This window comes from Neovison vison, chromosome 13 (genome assembly GCF_020171115.1).
Source record: "Neovison vison isolate M4711 chromosome 13, ASM_NN_V1, whole genome shotgun sequence".
NCBI classification, from domain to species: Eukaryota; Metazoa; Chordata; class Mammalia; order Carnivora; family Mustelidae; genus Neogale; species Neogale vison.
In genome coordinates this window covers 98703168-98726535 of record NC_058103.1, presented here as the reverse complement: position 1 = coordinate 98726535, position 23368 = coordinate 98703168, and the positions used below count along the sequence as shown (strand labels likewise).

The following is a 23368-nucleotide window of genomic DNA, read 5'->3' as shown; positions in this document are numbered from 1 at the left end:
CTCTCGAGCCTAAGAGCCCTCAGTGGCCATACATGGTTGTTTAAGCAATGACATTATCATCTTCACAATCTGGCCCCAATACCCCCAAACCGGAACCCCATTACATTGTCAAAAGACTCCAGATAGAAACATTCCTTGACATTTCCCCTCTTCTATCTTTGGCTGGTGGAATGTCTTCTTTCTACCTCTCCCTGACTGAATTATGGCATCTTCCTAGAACAAGAGAAGTGCCAGCCCCTCTTTATTTGACAGACAGAGATCACAAGTAGGCAGAGAGGCAGGTAGAGAGAGGGGCAGGAGGCAGGCTCCCCGCTGAGCAGAGAGCCAGATGTGGGACTCGATCCCAGGACCCTGATATCATGACCTGAGCCAAAGGCAGAGGCTTAACCCACTAAGCCACCCAGGCACCCAGATGCCAGCCCCTCTTCACAATCTCCCCGTGGATCCCAGCCTTTCATCCTCTCTGAGTTAAGCTGGTGCTTGTCAGAGCTCCTGACTGGGCCAGGAGGGGCCACAGGTTACCATCTTTGTAATCCCTCAAGTCCATGGCCCCGATCTTTATAATTTGGCAGGTGCACACATACACACAATGTATTGTGAATAACTGAGTGAGGAGAGCAAACCTTTTACTTTAAGACGCACCCCCTGTAATTTGGGACTTGGCAGGCTGAGATCAGATTTCACACTTCACTTGAGGCCCAGATTACCTGAGGCCCAGCTGTGCTCATGAGTCATGTCTTGTTCAAACTCCTTGGTGGGTCCCATACTCGTAAATGACCTGGGGTTGGTGGGCTGCAACCCTGTATGAGTCAGTTAGTTCCCACCGAGGAAATGCTTGGACGTGGGCACTGGCTTCCTCTGTTGTCCCAGCAATTTCACAAGGGTGTGTGGGCTCCTCAGGGGCTCATCCCAGTGATGGCAAAATAGTAAAATGGCTCCGTTCCTTACTCATCCATGAGGATGAGTAAGACTCATCTTCTCACAGAGGGAGGTTCATTTAGGAAAAATGCTAGGGCAAGTTTTATCAGCAAACAGAAGTACGTTAGTGGAGCCGTAACTTGGTTATGAAGAGTTAGTTATAAGGTTGGGAAAAGCTTCCTCGTTTGACCACATGAAATCTGTGTTCCTGCTAAATTCTGTGAAAAATATCCCCTCATCCTATGTGAGGTGGGATTATACGAAAATGGGCCTGTGGTCCCAAGGGACAGAGCAGAACTTTTACTTGTAGATGTAGAATTTATACATTAAAACCCATTAGCCTTAGACGGAGTCACCTTTGGGGTTTAGGCCTCAGCTCAAAACGTCTTGGAGAATTGCTTCTGAAAGCACTCCCTGATTTCAGTGGGGGGTGAGCCAGAGTTCTGAGCAATGGCGAAGTCACCGGAGCGAGCATGGAGCCATCTGTGAGGGCGCTGTCAAGAGGGAATGTTCATTGTCATGGTGAGTGGGTTCTGGTATGATTTTTGAGGAGCCAGCTCCGTTAGTCTACAACGTTGGGAGTTAGGAGATTCAGCAATGTTCCTCATACTCCATTGATGACACAGACTCCACAAAAGACTCTGCCCTCATGGAACCTACCCACTTTTTATGGGGTCTCTGTGGCAAAGTGCATTTTCCAAAGTTGGTTGCAGCAATACCTCCCTTTCCAAATGCTCTTCTGTGATGTGACCTTGCTTTTCCCCCATCAAGAGGCAGAATCAAATTCTCTTCCCCCTTGAACCTGGGCTGGTCGTAATGACTTGCTCAATAGAATATGCCAAAATTATATCCAGGACTTTGGGGGCTAGGTCAAGGCAGTCTCAGAGTTCCTGGAGGGGCCTCCTGGAAAACTCTCAGGATACTCCCTCTCCAAGCCCGGTTGCTACACCACGAGTAAACTGAGCCAGATGGCCATGTGTGGGTGCTCAGGTCTCCAGCACACATTGAGCTCCCAGCCAACAGCCTGAGACAACTGCCAGCCTCGTGAGGGTGCCTTTTTGACGTCCAGTCCAGTCAATGCCTCCAATGACAAGAGCCCCAGCTGACATACCAGACTACACCCCTAGGAGAGAACCCAGAGAGAACAGACCAGCTGAGCCCAGTGGACCCTAAACTTGAGAGGGATTAATGTCTCAAGGTATGGAATTATGTGGAGGTTTGTTATGCAGCAATGTAGAACTAGAACAGTTATCTGAGATTTAAGTACATTATCGTTTTTTCTATTTTATTAGGACTTTTAAAAAATTATTATTTTTTTACCGAGCAAATTCGATGCCAAATGCCGTCCGGGTCTCCGTTCCTCCTCTCTGTTCAATGTGGCTAGCAGCTTCCACCACATCTCGTACAGACCTGTAGTCATTGAGGTGAAATTCATGCACCACGTCTTCTCCGTATTGGACAACTCCAACCTGTGAGAGAGGGAGAGGGCTACAGAACACTCTGACCCCTGAAAGCTGGGCTGCTGGCGGTGAGGGTCCCCGGATTCATCCCTTTGTCTGTGACTCCTGGGGAGTGTGGAGAGGTGGGAAACCTTCCCGAGGGAGAGTCATTGGGATGGGAAGTTGTTCTGCAGAGTCCCGTAGAGCTCTGGGAATGGAGGGGTGGCTGGGTGAGGAGAATGGAAGATGCCTCTCCGGGGGGGAGACGGTGAGGTGGGATCGAGCCCCATTTCAGGCTCCATGCTGAGCACATAGAACCATTCTTGGAATTCTGTCTCTCTCCTTCTCCTCCTGCCCCTCCTAGCTTGTGCATGCTCTCTCTCTCTTAAAAATAAAAAAAAAAAAAAAAAACAAAGAAAAATAAAGAAAGGCCCAACAGGTTATGTTTCTTGCTTGAGCATAGGATTAAAGCCTAAAATATTAGGAGCAGCATGACTGGAGGCCCATGACATTTTTTCACCAAATGCTGGAACCAAGGTTCCTAAAAACTTGGAAGAGAACCTTTTATTCCTAAGGTTGATAAGGTATAGACAATATTAAGAGCCTCAAAACAAACAAACAAACAAAAACCCCCTTAAAGGCCTGTAGTAAGATTAGAATGATAAAACCTTCCTGTCGGATGGGCTCCAAGTTTATCTGGTGCCTTTTTAAGGACAGACTTTCACGCACGATACCCTAAAAGTGATCTTCCCGTTATGCACAAGTCATTACTTCTTGAGAAAACCACGCCCTTTTTAGCAGCTCTGAATGTTACAAAATAATTTCCTAGAGTGACTCGAAATCTGCCACCTTGTACCCTCTATATGTTAGTCCTCACTTGGCCGGCCAAAACAGCACAGAATAAATCTACCTCCTCTTTCGCCAGGCGGTGTTTTGGACACGGGCTGACGGCCATGCCCTCCCTCTCCCGCTTAGTCTTCTCTCAGGATCTGTGTGTCTAGTTCTCCTCTGTGTCTCACTCAGCAGGGATCCACTCAACCTTTCCTGCCTTCCTCCTAACTCTCTCTATAGGAAAGGTCTCTCTTAATAGGGAGGATCAATGCCAAAAGATAGGTTTGACCTGTGAAGTGGAGCCTCCCCTGAAATATTCCCAGAGATGGGCGTCCTGAGCTGCAGAGCCTGGGCACTTAGAGCTAGTTAGCAGGTGCAAAGATGCTCCTCCGCGCCCCAGGCCAGCCTCTGGGGAGCCCTGGTCAGAGGAGGAGGGAAACACTTACCTGGATCTGCCCAGGGCCAATGTAGAATTTCTTCAGGATGTTGATGAGGAAATGCTGAACCTCCACCCAGGGGTAGATGCTGTTGGAACCGTCGAGGACAATGACGATGTCCATGTAGGTCTGGCACCCTGGAAAGTAGGGACACAGTCATGGCTGCCCACTAACTCAGTGCTTTCAGGCTCTGATTCCCCAGGTGCATGTCCAGGGGACAACAGAAGAAGGACCCTGTCACATGTACAGATATCCTGGGCTGGGGAGCTGTAATTGCTTGGGCTAGTCGTTTATTTGATTATCATGAATGCTGAGCTCAGGAATTCCTGGCTCTTCTCATCCTCTCTGTGCTGGGCTGTTTAAACCAAGCTTAAATCCAGCCTACCATCAGTTGGCCAATTCTTCTGAGGCTGCCCAGAAGGCTGCCCTTCTTCCGTCCTGCCCAGACCAGGAGCTCACAGTCATTGGTTTTACTGTAACGGCAGGCTGCGTTTACTGCTTTTAGCCCAAATGAATGTTTCATGTTTTAGGAGAACGGTAAAGGGTGATGGCTTAGGATGAGGGATCTGGCATCAGACTGTTTGATTCCTGGTTTTGCCAGGCACTAGGTGTGTGACCGTGGGCAAATCACCTAATGTCTCAGTGCCTGTTATCTGTCATGTAAAAACAGGTACGGTGATAGGAGAAGGTTGCCATGAGGAATCAAGGAGCTGAGGCTTTTAAAGGCTGAGCACAAAGTCAGTGCTCAAGAAATCTTAGCAGATCCTCTTATATTTAAAAATGTTTTATTGGGGTGCCTGGGTGGCTTAGTGGGTTATAACCACCTTTAACTCAGGTTATGAGTTTGGCTTTGGCTCAGGTCATGATCCCAGTGTTCTGTGATTGAGCCCTGCATCGGGCTCTCTGCTCAGCAGAGAGCCTGCTTCCTCCTCTCTCTCTCTCTGCCTGCCTCTCTGCCTACTTGTGATCTCTGTCTGTCAAATAAATAAAATCTTAAAAAAAAGTTTTACTTATTTATTTTTAAAAATATTTTATTTATTTATTTGTCAGAGAGAGAGAGAGAGAGAGAGAGAGCACAGGCAGACAGAGCGGCAGGCAGAGGCAGAGGGAGAAGCAGGCTCCCTGTTGAGCAAGGAGCCCGATGTGGGACTTGATCCCAAGACACTGGGATCACGACCTGAGCTGAAGGCAGCTGCTTAACCAACTGAGTCACCCAGGCATCCCTATTTATTTATTTAGTAAGATTTTATTTATTGATTTGACAGAGAAACACAGTGAGAGAGGGAACACAGCAGAGGGAGTGGGAGAGGGAGAAGCAGGTTTCCCATCAAGCAGGGAGCCCAATTCGGGCCTCGATCCCAGGACCCTGGGATCACGACCTGAGCTAAAGGCAGGGGACTAACGACTGAGCCACCTAGGCACCCCTCATTTACTTTTTAAGCAAGGTACTTTGTTAATGTGACAATGACATCATCAGGTCAAGCGTTTGTACTTTTATCTCTGCTCTGAATGTAAATGTTTCTCTATATTTTTTTAATATGAATACCGAGTTAAATAAAAATAAAATAAAAATAAATAAATAAATATCAATAAAATAAAAATCAACAAAGAAACACTGGTACTGTAACAAACGCAAAAAGCTTCCTTTAAAATCTAAGTAACTTATTTCTATTGGTGAGGGGTTGCAGTTACTTTGAAATTGATAGCCCAATATGATACGATAAATCCATACTATATTAGATGATATCATATCGAAATATTGGGTACCTGTTGACTTCTACTGGAGAATTTTCACGCTATTGTAAAGTCTACTTTTTGGCAATATGGCAGGAGACTTCTGAGTGCTAACCATTCCAGCAACTCCTGCATCCTGAAGGGCTGGAGTCAGTGCTCACCAGAGACGAAAGGTGGCGACTTTGAATGCGAACATCCTCACTCCACCTGCCCCTGTGGGCAGCGCGTGATGGCCCATTTCTTCTGGGCTTCCAGAGCCGGACAGCTTTGTCCTTTTCCAATCTGGTTTAGCTTAATGCCTGTGGCCATCTGTGTGGTGTGGGCGGCCATGGACTTGACAGAGACAGAAACTCCTTATTTAGGGGGAATTCCTAATCTAGGGGTAGGAACCAGGTTTCTTTGATTTTTAAGCCATCTTTATTATTAGAATGCATTTCTTATTGCTGATTCTTGAGATTTCACCTTTTTTTTTTTGAAGCATCTTGGGAAGAACTTTGAGTTAGATCTGGGGTTCCTATACAGGATGGAACACACACTCTGGTGAACACTCACGCACACATTCTCACTCACTCAGGCGTATGCACACCCTGGGGCTTGTTCTAGACCCAGAGTTAGAGCCTCCGGTGGGCAGTGCCCTGGGATCTGAATCGGATCAACTCCCAGCACACTGATGGGCCGATAGAGGGTCGTTTGGTGGCCTGCGGTGAGGTTCCCCATTCACACTTCATGTGACCAGATTTGCCAGCCACAGCTCTGCCTTTCCTTTGGCCGCTTTGTGAGCACAGAATCAACACCTCCTCCTTACCCTTTAAAGGATCACTCTGCAGCCCCTGCTGCGCTGATGCTTCCTCCCCACCCTCCCCCAGCCCCCAAGCACTGTCCTTCCATCTCTGATTGGACCACGTTGTTTGGAGGGAGGCTGCTGCTCGCTGGAGGTGCTAATCCCGTCACCCTCAATAAACTGGGTTAGCAGCTGCTTGGGGGATGGTATTCGGCCCAGAGGAAATAGTGAGGCTCAGAGCCAAGTAGTCTGGGCTTGCGGGAGACAAGGTCTGAACATTATTCCTCCAGATTTTCTTGGCGGGTAGGGAGTGAGTGGGAGGTTTTGTGTTCCATGAGGCTCTGGGCAAGCTGGGTAGAGCTTCCTGATATCCAGGAACACCAATTAGAGGGGACCGTTACCAGGGATATTTCAGAGCCTCCCATGACTGACTGTTGGCCACACAGCATGGATCTGCAGATTCGAAGCTACTTACTTTGGAGAGCTGGGGCCACCGTCTTGGAGAACCTGAAGTTGGAGTTGACTCTCGAACACATTCCTGTGGTGTAGTAGGAACTCCCACACTCATGAGACCAGAGGGGGCTGCAGGCCTGCGAAGCACAGGGAAGACCCCCTAGTCAGGGGGTGGGGGGCAGAGGGCATCTCCAGAGGGTCCAGGCCTAACAGCCTTTGGCTGAGCTTAACCTCCATAACCCCAGACAGACATCCTTTATTTGAGGATTGGTATTCCAAGGATTTAGAGAGTTTTCTGGAGTCTAACTGAATTCTTTCTTGCTCTAATGTGTTCTAGTTCCCTTGGTTTCAGATGGAATGGAGAAAAACGAATGGTAGAGTCCTCCTTTGTTGTATTTTTCAAGGGTCCCAATCTCTATCCCATCATCCCATCCCATCATCACCTCCTATCCCAAGGAAAGTTGTGACTCTCCTCCACTCTTCCTGCCCACCCCACCCACCACACAGCATCACCCATGGGAGTGGACCCTTCAAGGTCACTAGAAGAGCCTTTCTGTCTGAAGAGTTCCCCTGAAGGTCTTTACTGGGAAAACTTCCAGGACTGGGTCCCAACAACATGCCCAATCCATTTTACTGGGGAAAGAAAAAAGAATGGTTCTGCTCCTTCTCTGAAATTTGCTACCAAACACATTGATGTCAGCTTTTCATTTAAAGACTGAGTGATGAGTCCCCTCAGGGTCAGGGTCATTAAAAAAAAAAAAAAAAAAAAGCCCGGCCCCATGCCTCCATTTTTGTCCTGCTGCCAGGAAACCCGGGATTAAATTTTGTGCTGTAATTTCCTTTGGTTTGGAAAAAAAAATTATTCCATTTCTAATTCCTTTCTTTAATCAGCTTTCTTTTTTCAGCCAGACTTTAAGGGTTTTGTTTTATCTCTGTCCTTTGTTGAAGTTCCAGTAAATTTTTTTTCTGGAAGTAGAGGGGAGAATAAAGGAGGGTGGATGATGGATGTTAGCTGGAGGGATAGATGGATAGATTATGATGGATGGATGGAGAGATGGCTAGATGATGACGGATGGATAGACGGATAGACAGTGGATGGATGAGTGGGTGGGCAGAAGGGTGGAGGATGGATGGATGGCTAGATTGATAGATGGTAGCTGGATGGATGGGGGATGGATGATAGATGGATAAGTGGGTGAATGAATGACGGAAATTGGATGGATGGATGGATGATGGATAATGGATGATGGATGGGTGTAGGAAGGGATGGACGGAAGGATGAGTGAAGGGATGGATGAACAGATGAATGGAGAGATCAACAATTGGTTGGGGGATGGACTGATGAGTGAATGGATGAATGGATGGGTTAATAAGTGAATGAAAGTTGCCATTTATAAACCAGGAACTTAACCCACCCACAGAAGCCCCAGAGGGTTGTGTCACACCCTCCTTCTTGGGCCTTCATCCACCTCGTGAAGTAGATGAAATCAATTTGGTAAGAACATGATAAGGAGCCTCAGAAGGAAAAGGGAGTAGAAACAAAGCCCCTGACAGGTCTGCGTGTGGACAAGACCCAGTGTCCTGTCTGCCCTTGGTTGAGATGGTGAAGGGATGTGGGCTGACCACATCCGAGGTACCTCTGAACTTTCCCTGGCAGGCCCACTCTGCTCTCTGTCACCCCTGAGCATGCCACTCATCTTGTTGTTCTGGCGTCTGGTGCTCCACACCCTGAATGTCCCATCTGTCTACAGAAACATATTGTTGGACAAGAACAGAGAGCAACACAAGCCCTCCCATCTTAAAACAAGTGGGTCATTTTATTGGGCTTTCTGGGGTAATGTTTCTCTGAAATGCTCTTCTGCAGTTGTTTCTAGAACTATCTGTCCCAGCAGGATCCTGTTTTGAATCTCCAGCATTGCCCAACCCCTGGTGGCAAGGAGCAGCAGTGCCTGCCACGAGGCCACCCACCCTTGCTGACTGTGTGCAAAGTTGGGGAGCACTTGCCTGGGCAGGGTGCAGAGACCTCTGACGACTGGCCTTCCTGCCCCAACATCAGGTTTACACTACACATTGGCTTATCAGCTCTCCCCCCACCAGAACGGAAGCTCCAGGGAGCAGGTGCTCTGTTGACTGCTGAATCCCGTGGCCGGTACTGGGCTCGGCACATCGCTGCCTCTTCAGCACAGGTAACCCCTCTTCTTTCTTCCTTGCTAAGACCTGTTGTTTCTTCTCAAAAAAACAAATCAAAAACCTCCCCCAGGAAGCCTTTCCATCTAACCCTGCACAGTCTGGTGGGGGGGCCGTTGTTCTGTATCTCTTCCCCCAGTTGTCATAAATCCGTGTTCTTTCATTTATGGCTTCCCTTCAGACACTTCCTAGGGTGTGTGGTGTGTCCTGGTTCTTTGATCGAACCTGGAGCAGAGATTCGGCCCCCCTGCCTCAAAAATTTGGCTCTCCAGAAGGAGGGATGAACCCCCTTCACACTGCTGGCCATCTTGCTTCCTGTTCCTTTCGGGCTGTCCATCCTGCATCCCAAGGTATGCACACAAAGAGCTCAGTATGGTCTCTTGCCAGGGCTGTCCCTCTCAAAAGCTGAGGGCATGCTGGCAGAATGGTACAGGCAGGAATCAGAGGCAGAGCTGTTCCCTGAGCACGTGGACAGAGTGCGAGTGTATAAGGAGACAGTAACTCACCCCCTGCCTCTCCTGGCCCCAAGCAGAGGGTCTGGGGGGTGGGTAAGAGGGGCAGGGATGTGGAGAGAGGATGGGGTGGGTGGCTCTTACCAGGAAGCTGTTGTCCTTGGGGTTGGTGGCCAGGCTCAGGCCAAGGCGCATGTTGTCCTTCCGCTCAGACACGTTGGATAGAGTGACCCTTCCTGGGGTGGGAGGGAGAAACTTAGCCAGGAGCCCTGTACCCCCCTGCCCAGAGCCTGCTGCTGCTGTCAGCCCCCAGAGGCGCCTGTCCAGGGTCAGGGTCAGGAGGAGCCCTCCCTGATTCCCCCTGCCCCTCTGGAGCCCTTGTTCGTCTGCACATCCAGGCAGCCCTTCATGCTATCCTAAGGTCTTGCCCAGACATGGTCCTGTTACTTCCTCACTATTCCCTGTGTGATGAAGAAACTGAGTCTCAGAGAGACCAAGCAACCTGCTCAAGGTCACACAGTAAGCACTCGGCTGAGCATTGCCCAGTCCAGCGTTTCTCTCCAGACATCTGACCGGTCCCTAGTATTCCTCATGTGTCCCGTCCTGCCTCTTCCAGAGCACCCGACTTAGGCTGGCTTCCTCTGGGCAGTGTGCCCTCCACATTTTCCTTCAAGCCAGTCTGCCATCAAAACTTAGCAGTCCATGTCCTCCTCGTGTCCTCTCTGTTCATCTGATAAGTGGACATGTGATAGCCGATTCTCTCACGGGGCAGCAAGAGCTCTCTAGAGGTGTGTGAGGTCTTACGAGAAGGTCGTTCTGTGGTGGGCTGCCAAGAGAGATGATTAGGAGCCGGACTACCAGCAGCCAACTGAGTGTTGGGACAGGGCTGGGGCACATTAGAATTGCTCAAAAAATTCTGTGAAGGTCTGACGAAATCATTGCACCAGGCCGCTGAAGGGAAGGAGCGAAGCTTGACCTCCCCAGCGCTGATATGTCGATGGATGTGTGTTGGGATGTACACACGTGTGTGGGCATGTGGCAGGGGGTAGAGTTTTGGGGGGAAGTGAGCCAGGCATTTCATTAAATGGAGAGCAGGTCAATCTTCCTGTACTGTGAAGGGCGAGCAGATGCCTTCCCTGTTGACTTCCAAGGACTTGGGTGACCTCCACTGAGAACAGTTCGCATTTAGCTTTGGCAGAGGCTGTCAGTTTGATGAGGAGGGCCTGGAGCTGGGCATTAGCAGAGGCTGGAGCTTCGATGCCTCACTGTGCTGTGGGCAGGGGGTGGGGCAGCTGTGTTGGCTGTTTTTTCTTTCTGGGTTCCCTCAGTTGGTAGTAAGGCTCCTTTTGAAATCCAGCCCCTCTTGGCTGGAAATTGTGAGTGACTGGGATTGTTTTGTTTTGTCTGTCCAGAGAAGCCGGAGAGAAAAGAATAGTAATAACCCTGTGTTTTCATAATGCCTATATCATTTACAAAGTACTGCCCACACGTGCCCTCCCAGGACCCCCTCTTGGTCTTGGGAGGCCCAGGAGTCAACATCTCCATTTCACAGATGAGAAAATGGAGATGCAGAGAAGGTTAGTGACTTCTAGGAGGTCAGTTGCTGGTGGATGAGAGAGTGGGGACTTGAGTCCAGGCTGTGCACCATTCCTTCCCAAGCTGTCCTGTCTGATGGCAGGGCAGTGGTGGCAGTGGGATGGCAGAGAGAAATCTGGAGAGGAAGCTCTAAGCAAGCCCTGATTGGGCAACTTCCACCCTTCAGCAGCTTGGGGAGTTCTGCCCTCTGTTTGTGTCAGGGGCACGCCCCCACCCCACCTCACCTCACCTCACCCCACCCCACCTCACTCCACCACAGGTCACTTCACCTCACCTCACCTCACCCCATCTAACCTCACCTCACTTCACCTCAGCTCACCTCACCCATCTAACCTCACCTCAGCTTACCTCACCTCACCTTACCTCGCCATGCATGATCTAATTCCCCCTGGTCTCAGTGACCAAAGTCCTTAGTCAGACTGCTGACCCGGAAGTAGATGAGCATGGTAGGGGAGACTCAAGCTCACACCCTGCTGTGTACAGGCCTTGTGGACTTGGGGTAATCATTACCCACTTTCTGGTTCAGTCTGCCCCTCTGTGAGCAGGAGAGACTATATCTTTCTTGGTTGTTTTTTTAAAGATTTTATTTATTTATTTGACAGACAGGGAGAGGCAGGCAGAGAGAGAGGAGGAAGCAGGATCCCTGCTGAGCAGAGAGCCTGACGTGATCAGAACCCTGGGATCATGACCTGAACCGAAGGCAGAGGCTTTAACCCTCTGAGCCACCCAGGTGCCCCTTGGTTGGTCTGTTTGAGGACCGTGGGGCACAAGCTCTTCCTCACATGGAGTCTGCCTTCCAGAATCACATCCTCTGCCTGAGCCTCTGCCCTTCATTATACCCCTGACTTTATCCAGGTGTCGGGAAGACAGCACCAGTGGCAGGCTTTTTCACACTGAGTTGTGAATGTCTGCCACCCATTTAGCCTTCCCTGGAGAGAGAAGAAAGAACATTCCTGGCTTGGTAAGGCTCACAGCCTGGAAAAGCCATAGGAAAACCCAGGAGTCAGGTTTCCCAGCCTTGCGTTTTCCACTGTGGAGATAAACTGACAGATGGTCTTCCTGCCCTACACTTTCTCCTCAGTGGGAGGGAAAGAAACACTCTTCAAATGAAGGGCTTCCCGATCAGTTCTTTTCCTCTGCCCTGACTCACTTTGCTGCCCACTACCTCCCAGCATATGCCCCAATTCAGGAATGTTTTCCAGGGCTTGAGGGCTTCATGGCTCTAGTGAGAGCCAGCAGGCGCTCCTCCTCCTTTGGAAGGAAATAGGATTCGCACTGGAAATCAGAGCAGAAGAGGAAATTAAATGATGAGCTCATGTGTCTATGTCCCCACCTGGATCAGGAGCTTCTCTCAGCGTCCCTAGCCTGAGCCCAGTGCTTATACCTCCTGCCCCCTTCCTTGCTCCCTCTGACCCAGCTGCATGGCCCTTCTTTCTGCCCTCCAACAGAGTAAGCTCATTCCCACCTCAGGGCCTTTGCATGTGCTCTCCCACAGCCTGGCATGCTCTGGCCCCAACTGACTCCTTGCCATCAGACTTTTGCTTGAATGTTACCTGCTTAAAGAGGCCTCCCCTGACCACCTTGCTGAGGTAAAATCTGCTCCCCACCCAGTCTCTCTTCTCATAGCACTGGGCTTGGTCACACAACATTTACCCTCACCTATAGCATTATGCCTATCTATCTCTACCTGCTTTCTAGTTTATCTGCTTGCTTACTGTCCTCTCCTCTCCCAGCAGAGCCCTTGGCTTCTTGTGCCCTGCTGTATCTCCCAGAGCTAGGACAGTGCTTGGCATATACTAGGCTTTTAGTAAAGTTTGGGGACCTATTAGACCTGGAATGGATCCTAGGGTCTTCGAGTCCACCCTCCTCACTTCACACATGAGTGAACAGAGGCTCAGAGAGAGGATGTGAGCTCCCTATGGACACACAGCAAAGAAACTGTCCAGCTGGAAGAAGACACCCAGCTTGACTTGTTCCAGAAGCCTGTGCCTTCAGGGGGGTGATGACTGGGTTCTGTGAGCCACCAGTGAGGCTCCTGCCTCCCCCTAGACTGTTTCCTTACTGAAGTCTGGGCCCCGGCTGTTCTGGGGTTTGAACTTCCCACCCACAGTGCTGACGCAGATGTGGACAGCAGGAGTGTCCATGTGATGGGACAGCTGGCCGCCCTGGGGATCTGGGTTCTTGGGCTTTCTCTTTGATGCCGGTCTTTCCGTTCATCTGCTTATCTCTTGAAGCTCCGCTGCCTCCCCAACCAGGCCCCACTGGCTTCATCTCTCCAGGGAGCCCCACCCCACAGCTGCTGGAGGGCAGAGGTGGCCTTCCTAGAAGGCAGGGAGGCCAAGGGTCCTGGCTCTGGGGCAAGGCTGAGACAGCAGCATCCCAGCCCAAATGGAGATTTCGCTCCCTTCGGAAAGGGCAGTGATGGCCCAGCCACGGTCGGGTGTTTAGCACACAAGGTGGAAGTGTGTCACACGATTAGCATGTGTGTTTTCACAGATGCCCAGGTAAGTGCACACACACACTTGCACCCACAGATTCTGCGGGGCTCTTGGGTGAGGACAGGGCCTTTATTTCCAGAAAGGCCGTGCTTCTCACTGACTGCGGGGTGGCAGTGGGCTGCCTGGATTGGAACCCCGGCCTCACTACTGCTTAGCTAGTGACTCTCGACAGGTCCCCTCACCTCCCCCTGCTGCCGTTCCCTCCTTTGTTACCTCAAATCTTGAATGGTCGTGGAGGGGATTAAATGAGTCAAAATCTCTAAAAATGCTTAAACTAGTGCCTGGCACATGGCTAACATTATAGAAGACATAAGAATATTAACCATTGTTATTACTTCAAAACTGGAAAGAAGACAGGGAATGTTTTTCTCCTGCTGGGAGAGAAAGCCTCACATTCACGGGAAGTGCAGGAATCAGAAAGAGCAACAGAGGCCGAGGTTTGAATCCTGGCTGGCCCCAGACAAGCTGGTGTGACTCTGGGAAAGTGGCTTCCTCTCTCTGGCCTCAGCTTGCTCATCTGTCGAATGGGGGCAGCGATCCCAGGGTGGCTGGGAGAAACCAGCATGACTGTGGGCATAGATGCACTTTAAAGCAGGTCCTGCCCTAGATGGCTGTTGGCCTCACTGTGGGGAGACCAGAGGCTCATGTTACCCAGGTTGAGCTTGGAGCAGTTCCCATGGGTCACTGGACACTTGTACACGTCTCCTGTCTTCTGGTGGCCATTGGTTTCCAATGGAGCGCCCACGACCAGCCTGGGAAGGAAAAGAAGACATGTAAAGATGTTGGAGGAGGGGGGACGCCTGGGTGGCGCAGTTGGTTGGACGACTGCCTTCGGCTCAGGGCGTGATCCTGGAGTCCCGGGATCGAGTCCCACATCAGGCTCCCAGCTCCATGGGGAGTCTGCTTCGCTCTCTGACCTTCTCCTCGCTCATGCTCTCTCTCACTGTCTCTCTCAAATAAATAAATAAATAAAATCTTAAAAAAAAAAAAAAGAAAAAAAAACTTTAAAAAAAAAAAAAAAAGATGTTGGAGGAGGGGCTTCTTGGCTTCTTCCTGGCAGAGAATGGAACAGGGAGGGCGGTACTGAAGGGAAGATGGGGTAAGGAAGGCAGGAGGAAATCCTGAGGGGCAGCTGTGTGCAGACCTTCCAGCTCAGACATTTGTCTCCCAGGGAGAGGGATGCCGGGCATTCAGCATGAAGTCATGGGGCCTGTGACCTACTCCAGGCCCTTGCCAGGATCTAGATACAGAGATGAAGACCATAAGGGCCCTGCTGCAAACGAGATGGAAGTTAGTCCTTCGGAGAAGAGAGAAGGGCAGACATCATGGAGGAGGTGTGCTTGGGCTGGGTCTTAACGGATGTTTATGAGTTTGTCAAATAAAGGGACGGTGGTAATGGTGGTCACTCAGGTGGAGGAATGATGGTTTTGGAGCCACAGAGTCTTGGCAATGTGTTACAACTTGTGGAGGGCCTCATTCCTCACCATACGTGACAGTTTTTCTGCTGGGGACCCAAGGACTGGGGCATGGTGCCTGGCGATCACTCATGGCTGCCTCCAGAGCCATGAGTGAATGACTGAATCTTTGTACAAGGTGGGCAAGGCCCCCAGCTGGGGCTTCTGCCTTGAGCCTATGCCTTTGTGACCTTACTTGGAAAGATGGTCTTAGCAGTTATAATAAGGGACCTTGAAATGAAGTTATTCTAGATAACACAGGTGGCCCTAAAGTCCAATAACTGGGTGTCCTTGTAGGCTAAACACAGAAGAGAGACCCAGAGAGAGGCGAAAACCGTGTACAGATGGAGGCAGAGCTAGGAGGGACGCAGCCACAAAACAAGGAATGCCGAGCCAAATGGAAGTTACAAGAGGCAAGGAAAGAGTCTCTCCTAGATCCTGCAGGGGAACATAGCCTGGCCCACACTTTGATTTTAGATGCCGGGAACCCTCTGGGCCTCCAGTGCTGCTCTCAGCCAGCAACCACCTCCTCTGCTCAGGCCTGACTCAAGAATGAAGCCCTGGCAGGGACAGAAGGTGCCAGAGCTCACAGTGCCCTAGAGGCCTCCCGTGCCCTGGAGGTCTCCCAGGCCTTAAGGCACAGGCAGCAGACAACAGTGGAGCTTGTGGTACAGGGACGGGGAGACAGTGGGACATAAAGACCACTCTGGGCGCCTGCTTTCCCCGCAGCTCCCCATCCCTGGTGACACTGCCCAAAGAAGCCATCGTGTCTTCTGACTTCTGATGGCGGAGAGGGGACAGGCTTTGAGGTTCAGGCTACCCAGGACTCCAGTGGCTTCTTGTGGTCAAATTCCCCCGGACCCAACTCCTGTCCACCTCTCACTGCTGTCAGGGAAGCACAATAGGTCTGAAGGGGAAGGTTAACAGAGCTCTGTTTGAAATTAGAGTTTATGAAATAAGAGCTGAGCTTTCTCCCCTGGGAACCAGATAATGACAGATTCTAAATATATCCGCTAATTAAGCCTGCCTATTTTTGACCAGCAGGAATTAATTGGACCCATAAAATCTGTTTGTCTAGACGACGTGATTTTTGGCTACTTAATTCTGTGAGTGATTGTGTGGTCAAGGCTGTTGCATTCTTTCTAGCAAGGGGAGTGGGGAGAGAGAGGGAGAGACAGAGAGACACAGACAGACAGAGAGGGAGGGAAGGAAGGAAGGAAGGAGAGAGGTAGAGAGTGAGGGAGGGAGGGAGAGAGAGAGAGAGAAACAGGGAGGGAGTGAAGGAGAGAGAGCCAGGGAAGGAGGGATGAAAGAAGGAGGGAGGGAGGAAATGAAAATGGAGAGAGGGAGGGAAGGATGGCTGGAGGGAGAGAGAAACAGAGAGAGAGGAAGAGCAGGAGGGAGGGAGCTATCTATCAGTAAGTGAGGCCTGGGCTCCGGGTTTGGTTTTCTGGCTGCTCCAGTTTTCAAGGTCAACCTGATATGTGACTCAGACTTCCCTCCAGGGCCCCACCACCTGATAGTGAGTGCTTGTTGGGAAGAGTGCCTTTGAGGAATACCTCATAGGGCGGCTCTGGGAGAACTAGGCTCAGCAGGCTCTACATCAGAAAACCCAGGGCCATCTGCTAGAAAAGCTATCTCCATGTGTCTTCTAGAAAACACCCCAGCAGTCTGACAAGGCAGATCCTCACAACTCTGCCCATTTTATGGATTGGAACTTTGAGGCCTCTGTTGGGGGCCTATTGGGTAAAACTCCCAGTACAGGGAGAGGCCTTTGGGTTGAGATTGTAGGGGCTCATCTGGACTCTAGCTTGCTGTGTGGTCTTGAAGGTCATTGAACTTTCCAGACCTTAGTTTTCTTGGCTGTGAAATGGGGTTAACAACCCCCATACTATCTCTGTGCGAAGTCACAGATGTCAAAAGTCATCAGGAAACAGAGGTGCTACATTGAAGTAACCTATGCAGAAAGACTAAGGTCATGGGCCAGCCCCTACATCCCATGTCCATTCTCCAGAACTCATTTCCCCGGGAGGACACTGGCATCTCAAGAGGTGAAGGGACAGGGCATACTGTCCCCATATTACAGATGGAGATGAGACCCCCGGGAGGGATGCTGACCCAGACCCCCCAGTTTGTCTGCGGCAGAGCTGGGACCAGTTCTCCTGGGACAGCTTTGTCTGTGTTGTCCCAAATATTTCTTTGCCATGCAGTGAGGGCCTGGGTCAGCCTTCTTTACCACTCTCGAGGCTTGGCGTTACGTGTGCCTGTCAGGCTTGAGGTTTTGAGGATATGATTCAATCTCACTGTGAGGGGATAACTGCCCAAGCCCAGGGAAAATGTTTGCGTCACCACCGAGACCAGCCAAATGGCTCCTGGGGTCTGGCAGCCCTGGCCGTCCCCTTATATAGCCATCTGCAGCATCAGGCCTGCTGTGCCTCTGGGGGCAGGACACCAATCCCTGTGGTGTGGGCACCAGACGGGAAGACAAACCCCAAAGGTCATGGCGAGCATCGGGCCCTTTCCATGCGCAGTGTGCTGTGACTCACTGGCTGTGGGCTCCCAGCATTCTTCTGGGAGCCGAGCTGCTGCAGATGGGAGAACTGGAGGCAGGCTTCGGCCCCAGCCCCTGGCGGACCCCTCCCTGGTGGCTGTCCTCTAGAGAAGCAGGGCCTTGCCAAGGGAGGAACTCCCCATAAAGAGGGCCACCTGAGGAAGGCAGGTGTGGTGGCCCTGCTGGGGGTGGGGTTCCTTGGCTCCCAGCAGGTCACAGGCTAAGACAGGGGCCCTGGATCTGGAACTCACACCCTTTCCAACAGGGCCCCCTGGGAGCTCATCCTGACTTCCCCTTATCCTTGGCTCCATCCTTCAAGGCAATTTCAGTCTCTGAGCCTTTTCAAATGCATGCTCCTATCAGAAAAAAAGGTAACATGTACCTCCAGTGTGTATAAATTTACATGTCAGTTACACCTGTGTGAAACTGTGAGTCTGTATCTTAAAGGTAAGTAATGTTTTTTTTTTTCAGATAAAATATAAATTTTAACAGAACTTGAATTATTTTATTTCTGTGTCCCAAGTATACTGTCCTGCCCATGCCCGGTGGTGTGCACATCCCACCCCGGACACCATCGTTCCAGCAAAATTTTCGTTTGAGTTTGGCAAAATTCCCACCTACTCCAGGAAGCCCTCCCTGATTACTCCCAGGCTTTCCCACATGAACTGGTACGTAATACCTGCTGCCTGCTGCAGGAGGGATTTCAGTGTCATAATTCCTTGAGGGCTGAAATGTCCTCGTCTGGCCTTGCTACCAGGACTAGCACTGGGCAGTGGCCTGGAAGGCCCTCAGTAAAGAGGTACCTATCGGCTAATCTGACATTCTGGGTGATGGTCCAGAGCTGCAGTAGCAGTTTCAGGAGCTTTCAGCTTTGCCTCTGACCTAAGAGGAACCCCAAGTTCAGTGCCCAGAAAAACTGTTACTGAGAAATAGAGTATTTTCTGTGCAAAGGAGTGACCCACCTTCCATTTAGTCAGTGTTGCTCGCTTCCTTGGTTCCCATGTCTCTCTTCCCACAGTCCTCATTTTTGCTTGGGGATCCAGGGAATCTAGCTCCATTCTCAGTTCTAAGGACTGAGCACATACCTCAGGCAAGGCCAAGTTTATCCCTTGCTGCAGTGATTAAGTCAGGGTCATCCCTATCAGAGTGAATCTCTGGACTTCTGCTTGGGACTCAGGGACCAAAGTAGTTCCTTTTCTCCAGATCCCATATGTAGATGTTAGCCTTGGAACTGCCGGCAGCCACCTTGTGGCAATGAGAGTTGTGAGCTGATGCATGGAAAGAGAGGAGGGCTGAAAGAAGCATTAAGAGAAGGGGCTGAAGTCCTGATGATACTGTAAGCCCCTGGATCAAACTCTACCTGAAGCTAGATTTGCTGCTGGACTTTTCAGATATATAAGCAATAACTACTTTTTACCATATAAGCCTGTTTGGGTTGAGTTTGCAGATATTTATAACCACAGACATCTAACTACAGTGCGTAAGGCCAAAAAATCCACATAGTTAAAATTACCCTTAGAAATTCCATATATTACCATGCTATAAGAGGAACCTGACATCCAAGACCAATGAGAGAGGAGCAGATTCCTACCCCTCAGTTCATGCTCCATCTGGGGCATATCCTTACTTTGTCATGGGTGGTGGGTGGATTCACAGACAACATGTATATTATTTCTCTGGTTGTTTAGCTGAATGCATAAAACCGTCCCCTGACCCACTCTTGTTAGAACAGAAATTCTTTTGTTCTATGTGCATCACACTTACAACAGCTACTTAGATAGGGAGACCCGCACTCCAGGTATTTCTGGTTACCTGGTAACTGGCCTGGCAGGCCATCAGACCTGAGAGGAAACCAAGAGGTTCCTTGGGTCAGCCTCATGACCTAACAGTGAGTCATCGGAAGCCAGATCAGGGAAGTTCTGTATCTGAGGTCTCAGAGCAAACAGTGGCAGAGCTAGACTGGTATATGGCATCCTGATTCCCAGGGCAATGGTCCCCCAAAGCATGGAGGGTGGAAAACATGGGGATAAGGGCTGAGGTTCTAGGTGCAGCTCAGCCTTTTACTGACTGGGTCTGGGGAGGTAGGTGTGAACAGCTTAGCTCCTCAACAGATGGAGTCAGCAGAAACCATGGGCACAAAAAGGCCATCAGAGGCTTGGGAAAAGAAAGAGGAAACTTCTGAAACTGCCATGGGCATGCCCTTGGAGGAGGTGCTGAGCCCCGAGGTCAGAACAGACGGCTGAGGAAAAAGGCAGGCTGTAGGGTTTTATCTGCGACCCGGGCAGCCTCTTTGCCTCTCTCAGCAAGACCTGGCCCTCACATCCTAGGGCATCTGACTATCACTGACTATTTTTTTCATTTTAATGAATCCCTTTTGGTGTCTTTGAATTACACTTGATTTTGATCACCAGAACAGCTCTGAGACTATAAGAACAGTTCATATCTGAGGTTCAGAAGGTGAGGTGACAAGCCTGTGGAGAGACACTGAGACTCCAAGTCCAGTGCTCTTTCTACCATTGTGAAAGAGTGGTCAGCATGGAGTTCAGAAGGCCCAGCATGGAGGGGGCTGCCCCCCCAGAGCCAAATGAGCCAGTCCCCCACGGGCCCTGTGTCCCCTTCCCTCCCAATCACCCCATTCCCTCCCTCACCTGTTCCTCTCTCCCAGAACCCCTCCTCCACCAAAACCACCCAGCCCCTTTGCTCCATTTCTTTCTTGGCTCCATTTTCCTTCCTTGAAATCAGATAGGGGCATCAGGGAGGGGGGTCCACTTAAGGAGCAGAGAGCTCAGGGGAACAAAGGATAGACTATTCCTTCAGTGAGGTTTTTCCTCTCCCTCTCTCTCCATGGAAAATGTAATCTCCTGCAGCCAACATGAATAGGGTGGCTAATGTGTTCAAGATGGGGCTGGGAAAGCGCTGAGCGCAGCAAACCCCATGCTGAGAGTGGGGTGTGGAGGGAGAGCCCACTGGACACCTGCTGGTCTTCCTGGTTTGGTTGGAGGGGCTTGTGGCTCAAAGACCTGACAAGATCTGAACCCCTGGGGGCCAGGAAGATGAAGACCCCTCTGTTTGCCAGCATATCCCTAACTCCCCCTACTCCTGTGCAACCCCCATCAGAGGTGGAACTCCTTTGTGTGCATTTGAAACACACACATGTACTGTGATGATTAATTTTATTATGTGCCAACTTGACGGGGCTTTGGGGAGTCCAGATCTTTGGTCAGACATTATTCTGGGTATATCTGTGAGTGTGTTCTGGGATGAAATGAACATTCAAATCTAAAGACTGAGTAAAGCAGATTGTCCTCCTTCATGTGGGTGGGCCTCGTTCAAACAGTTGAAGGCCTGAAGACAACAAGAGGGCTGACCCTAGCGCCACGAACAGAGAATCCTTCCTAACAGACTGCCTTGGAACTGGGACATTGCTTTTTCTTATTTTCAGTCTCAAATGGAAACTTCAGCTCTCCTAGGTCTCTAGCCGGCTAGCCTTCACCCTGTAACTACCCCATTATCTCCTTGGAGCCTCTAGCTTGCTGATGTACCTTGCAGATCTCAGGACTTGCCAGCCTCCATAATCATTTGAACCAACTCCTTATAATCTCTTCATAGATATGTGTATGTACACACACACACACATACACACATCCTATGGGTTCTGTTTCTCTGGGGAACCCCAATACAGCTACATAGTGCTTGTTATAGTCCAAGGGTTTTACATGAATCTGATGCTGCCAATGATCAACACCCTCATTCATTTAGTGAATCGTGAGCATTTATTGAGTTCCTGCTAATGCACCAAGCGCTGGGGGCACGACAATGCACATGAGGTCATCCTGCCTTTGGGAACTCCCAGAGGAGCTCACCCAGGGACACGGGCAGGTTAACAGGTCATGACAACACTGCGGTGGTACTCACAGTGGTGCCCAGACCAGCAGCATCAGCCTCCCTGGGTGCTGGTTAGAAATGCAACATCTTGCCCCCCAGGCCCCACCCACCCAAACTCACAGAATCGAAACTAAAAGGGGAAGTCAGCATCTGTGTATTAATAAGCCCTCCAGGCGATGCTGACCCATGTAATCATAATACATAGGGTACCCTGTGACCCTGGCTGGGCTCAAAGCCCCAAATCCATTCCAGTAAAACCCACCCTCTTCACTCTGCCTGCAGAAGCTCTGTATTGGCTCCCTGATGCTCACCTGCCCGTCCTCCCTTTTTATCAGGGTGGCTCTGAATGTGACACGGCTGGGTCTGTCACTTAGGGCTCAGCTCCAAGGTCACCTCCCCCAAGGGGCCTTTCCTGACCACTTGCCCCTCCTGTCTCACCACCATGCCTTAACTCCCTTTAGCACTTCCCCCTCTCTGAAGAAGCCGTTTTTTTTTTTTTAAAGATTTATTTACTTATTCGAGAGAGAGAGAGAGCGCAAGCATGAGTGAAAGAAAAGGGGCAGAGGGAGAGAGAGAGAGAAAGAGATGAGCAGACTCTGGGCTTAGCATGGAGCCTGATATGGGGTTTGATCTCATGACAATGAGATCAGGACCTGAGCCCCAACCAAGAGTTGGGCGTTCAACCAACTGAGCCACCTAGGTGTCCTTGAAGATGCTTCCCCCTCCATTCATCATCATCATTTTTTTTTTTTTTGACAGAGAGAGCACAAGCAGGGGGAGTGGTAGGCAGAGGGAGAAGCAGACTCCCTGCTGAGCAGGAAGCCCCCTGTTCATCATCCTTATCTCCCAGTAGAATGTGAGATGCAAGGGGGTGAGGACCTTGTTGGCCAGGTTTGCATCTCTAGACACCCCAGCACCCACAAGAGTGCCTGTGCCAGGTCAGCTCCCCAAAATACAATTGTCAGATAAGATAGTCAATCACCTGGCTCAGTGGAATGACTGAGATCCCATAGCCTGCACTTTGGGACGGCCAACCATAGGCCCCCCTTGGTCTCCCAAAACCTGTTAATCCAGCTGGGAGAGTGGAACAAGCTCTACTGGAGGAAACAACACCTGAGATAAGGCTGTTAACTGCCCTGGGCTTCAGTGTTCTCATCTACTGAATGGGACTGAATAGACCTGGGCTACTGGGGTTTTGAGGGTCGTGGGTCCCAGACCTTGCTGGTCATCAGAGTCACCTGGGGAGTTACCAATGCAGGTTCCTGGGCCTCACCTCCAGAAGGTTCTCGTTCAGCCAGGTGGGGGACAGGGCCCAGGATTCTAATTCTTAGAAGCTCCCAGGTGTTCAGGCAGGAAGCAGATGTGAGGTCTTGCAGATATGTGAAAAAGCACGTGCATCCCAGGAATTTTTACTACCTGGGGATCATGACAATGGCACCCTTCTTACTTGTCCCAGAATGGTCCAGAATTTTTTTTTTTAATTTGTTTTGTTTCTTTGGGTCACAAGAAAACACATAAGAAACACCTACTTTAACACATAAGTGATACATGCTTGCTGTCTGAAGTTCATAGTGCAGAACTGTGCAAAGTATCATATGCAAGGCCTCCCCCTTCCTCTTCACCCAGCCCTCTATAGATAGCCACCGCTAGCAATACGGGCGCAGAAAACCTTCTAGGTATTTAAAGAGCAAATTTGGAAAATGGAATATTCTGCAAATACGGTTCTGTAGTGAACTATTCTCACTTAATTATTTTGCAGTCGAACAACTTTCCATGTCAGTATATATTAATGTCACACTTAGACCTGGTCTCGGGCCCCTTGCCCCGGTGCCCACTCTGGCCCTTCTCTGATTGTGCCCCCTCCCACAGGGTAAAGAATCCTAGAGGTCAAAGGGACAGGACGCATAGAGCCGACGACCCCCCCGCCCACAGCCTGGGTGCCGGGACGCCGAAATCTCCTGTCCAAACAGCTCAGGACAGGCCTCTCCCGTGGATCTGTCTTTCCCATGGTGGATCCTACCACCGACAGGGCCAGCAGAGGAATGACTGCCCACTGTGGGTATGGACAGAGCTTGGAGGTGCGGCCTTTCATAGCCCTAATGAATAAAGACTCTGCAGGCCTAGCTACGTGAGGCAGTGTAGTCAGTGGGGA

At 50.4% G+C, this 23368-nt stretch overlaps 1 protein-coding gene across 1 annotated transcript in view; it reads right to left on the bottom strand.

Moving 5' to 3' along the window:
- ITGA11 (integrin subunit alpha 11) overlaps positions 1-23368 on the bottom strand; it is a 112046-nt gene that overhangs the window by 47494 nt on the left and 41184 nt on the right. Inside the window, exons 3-7 of the mRNA XM_044230323.1 lie at positions 13978-14078; positions 9377-9468; positions 6616-6730; positions 3635-3762; positions 2239-2387 (exon numbers count right to left, since the gene is read on the bottom strand). Coding sequence (XP_044086258.1) covers positions 2239-2387; positions 3635-3762; positions 6616-6730; positions 9377-9468; positions 13978-14078 — 585 coding nt within the window. The remainder of the gene's footprint in view (positions 1-2238; positions 2388-3634; positions 3763-6615; positions 6731-9376; positions 9469-13977; positions 14079-23368) is intronic.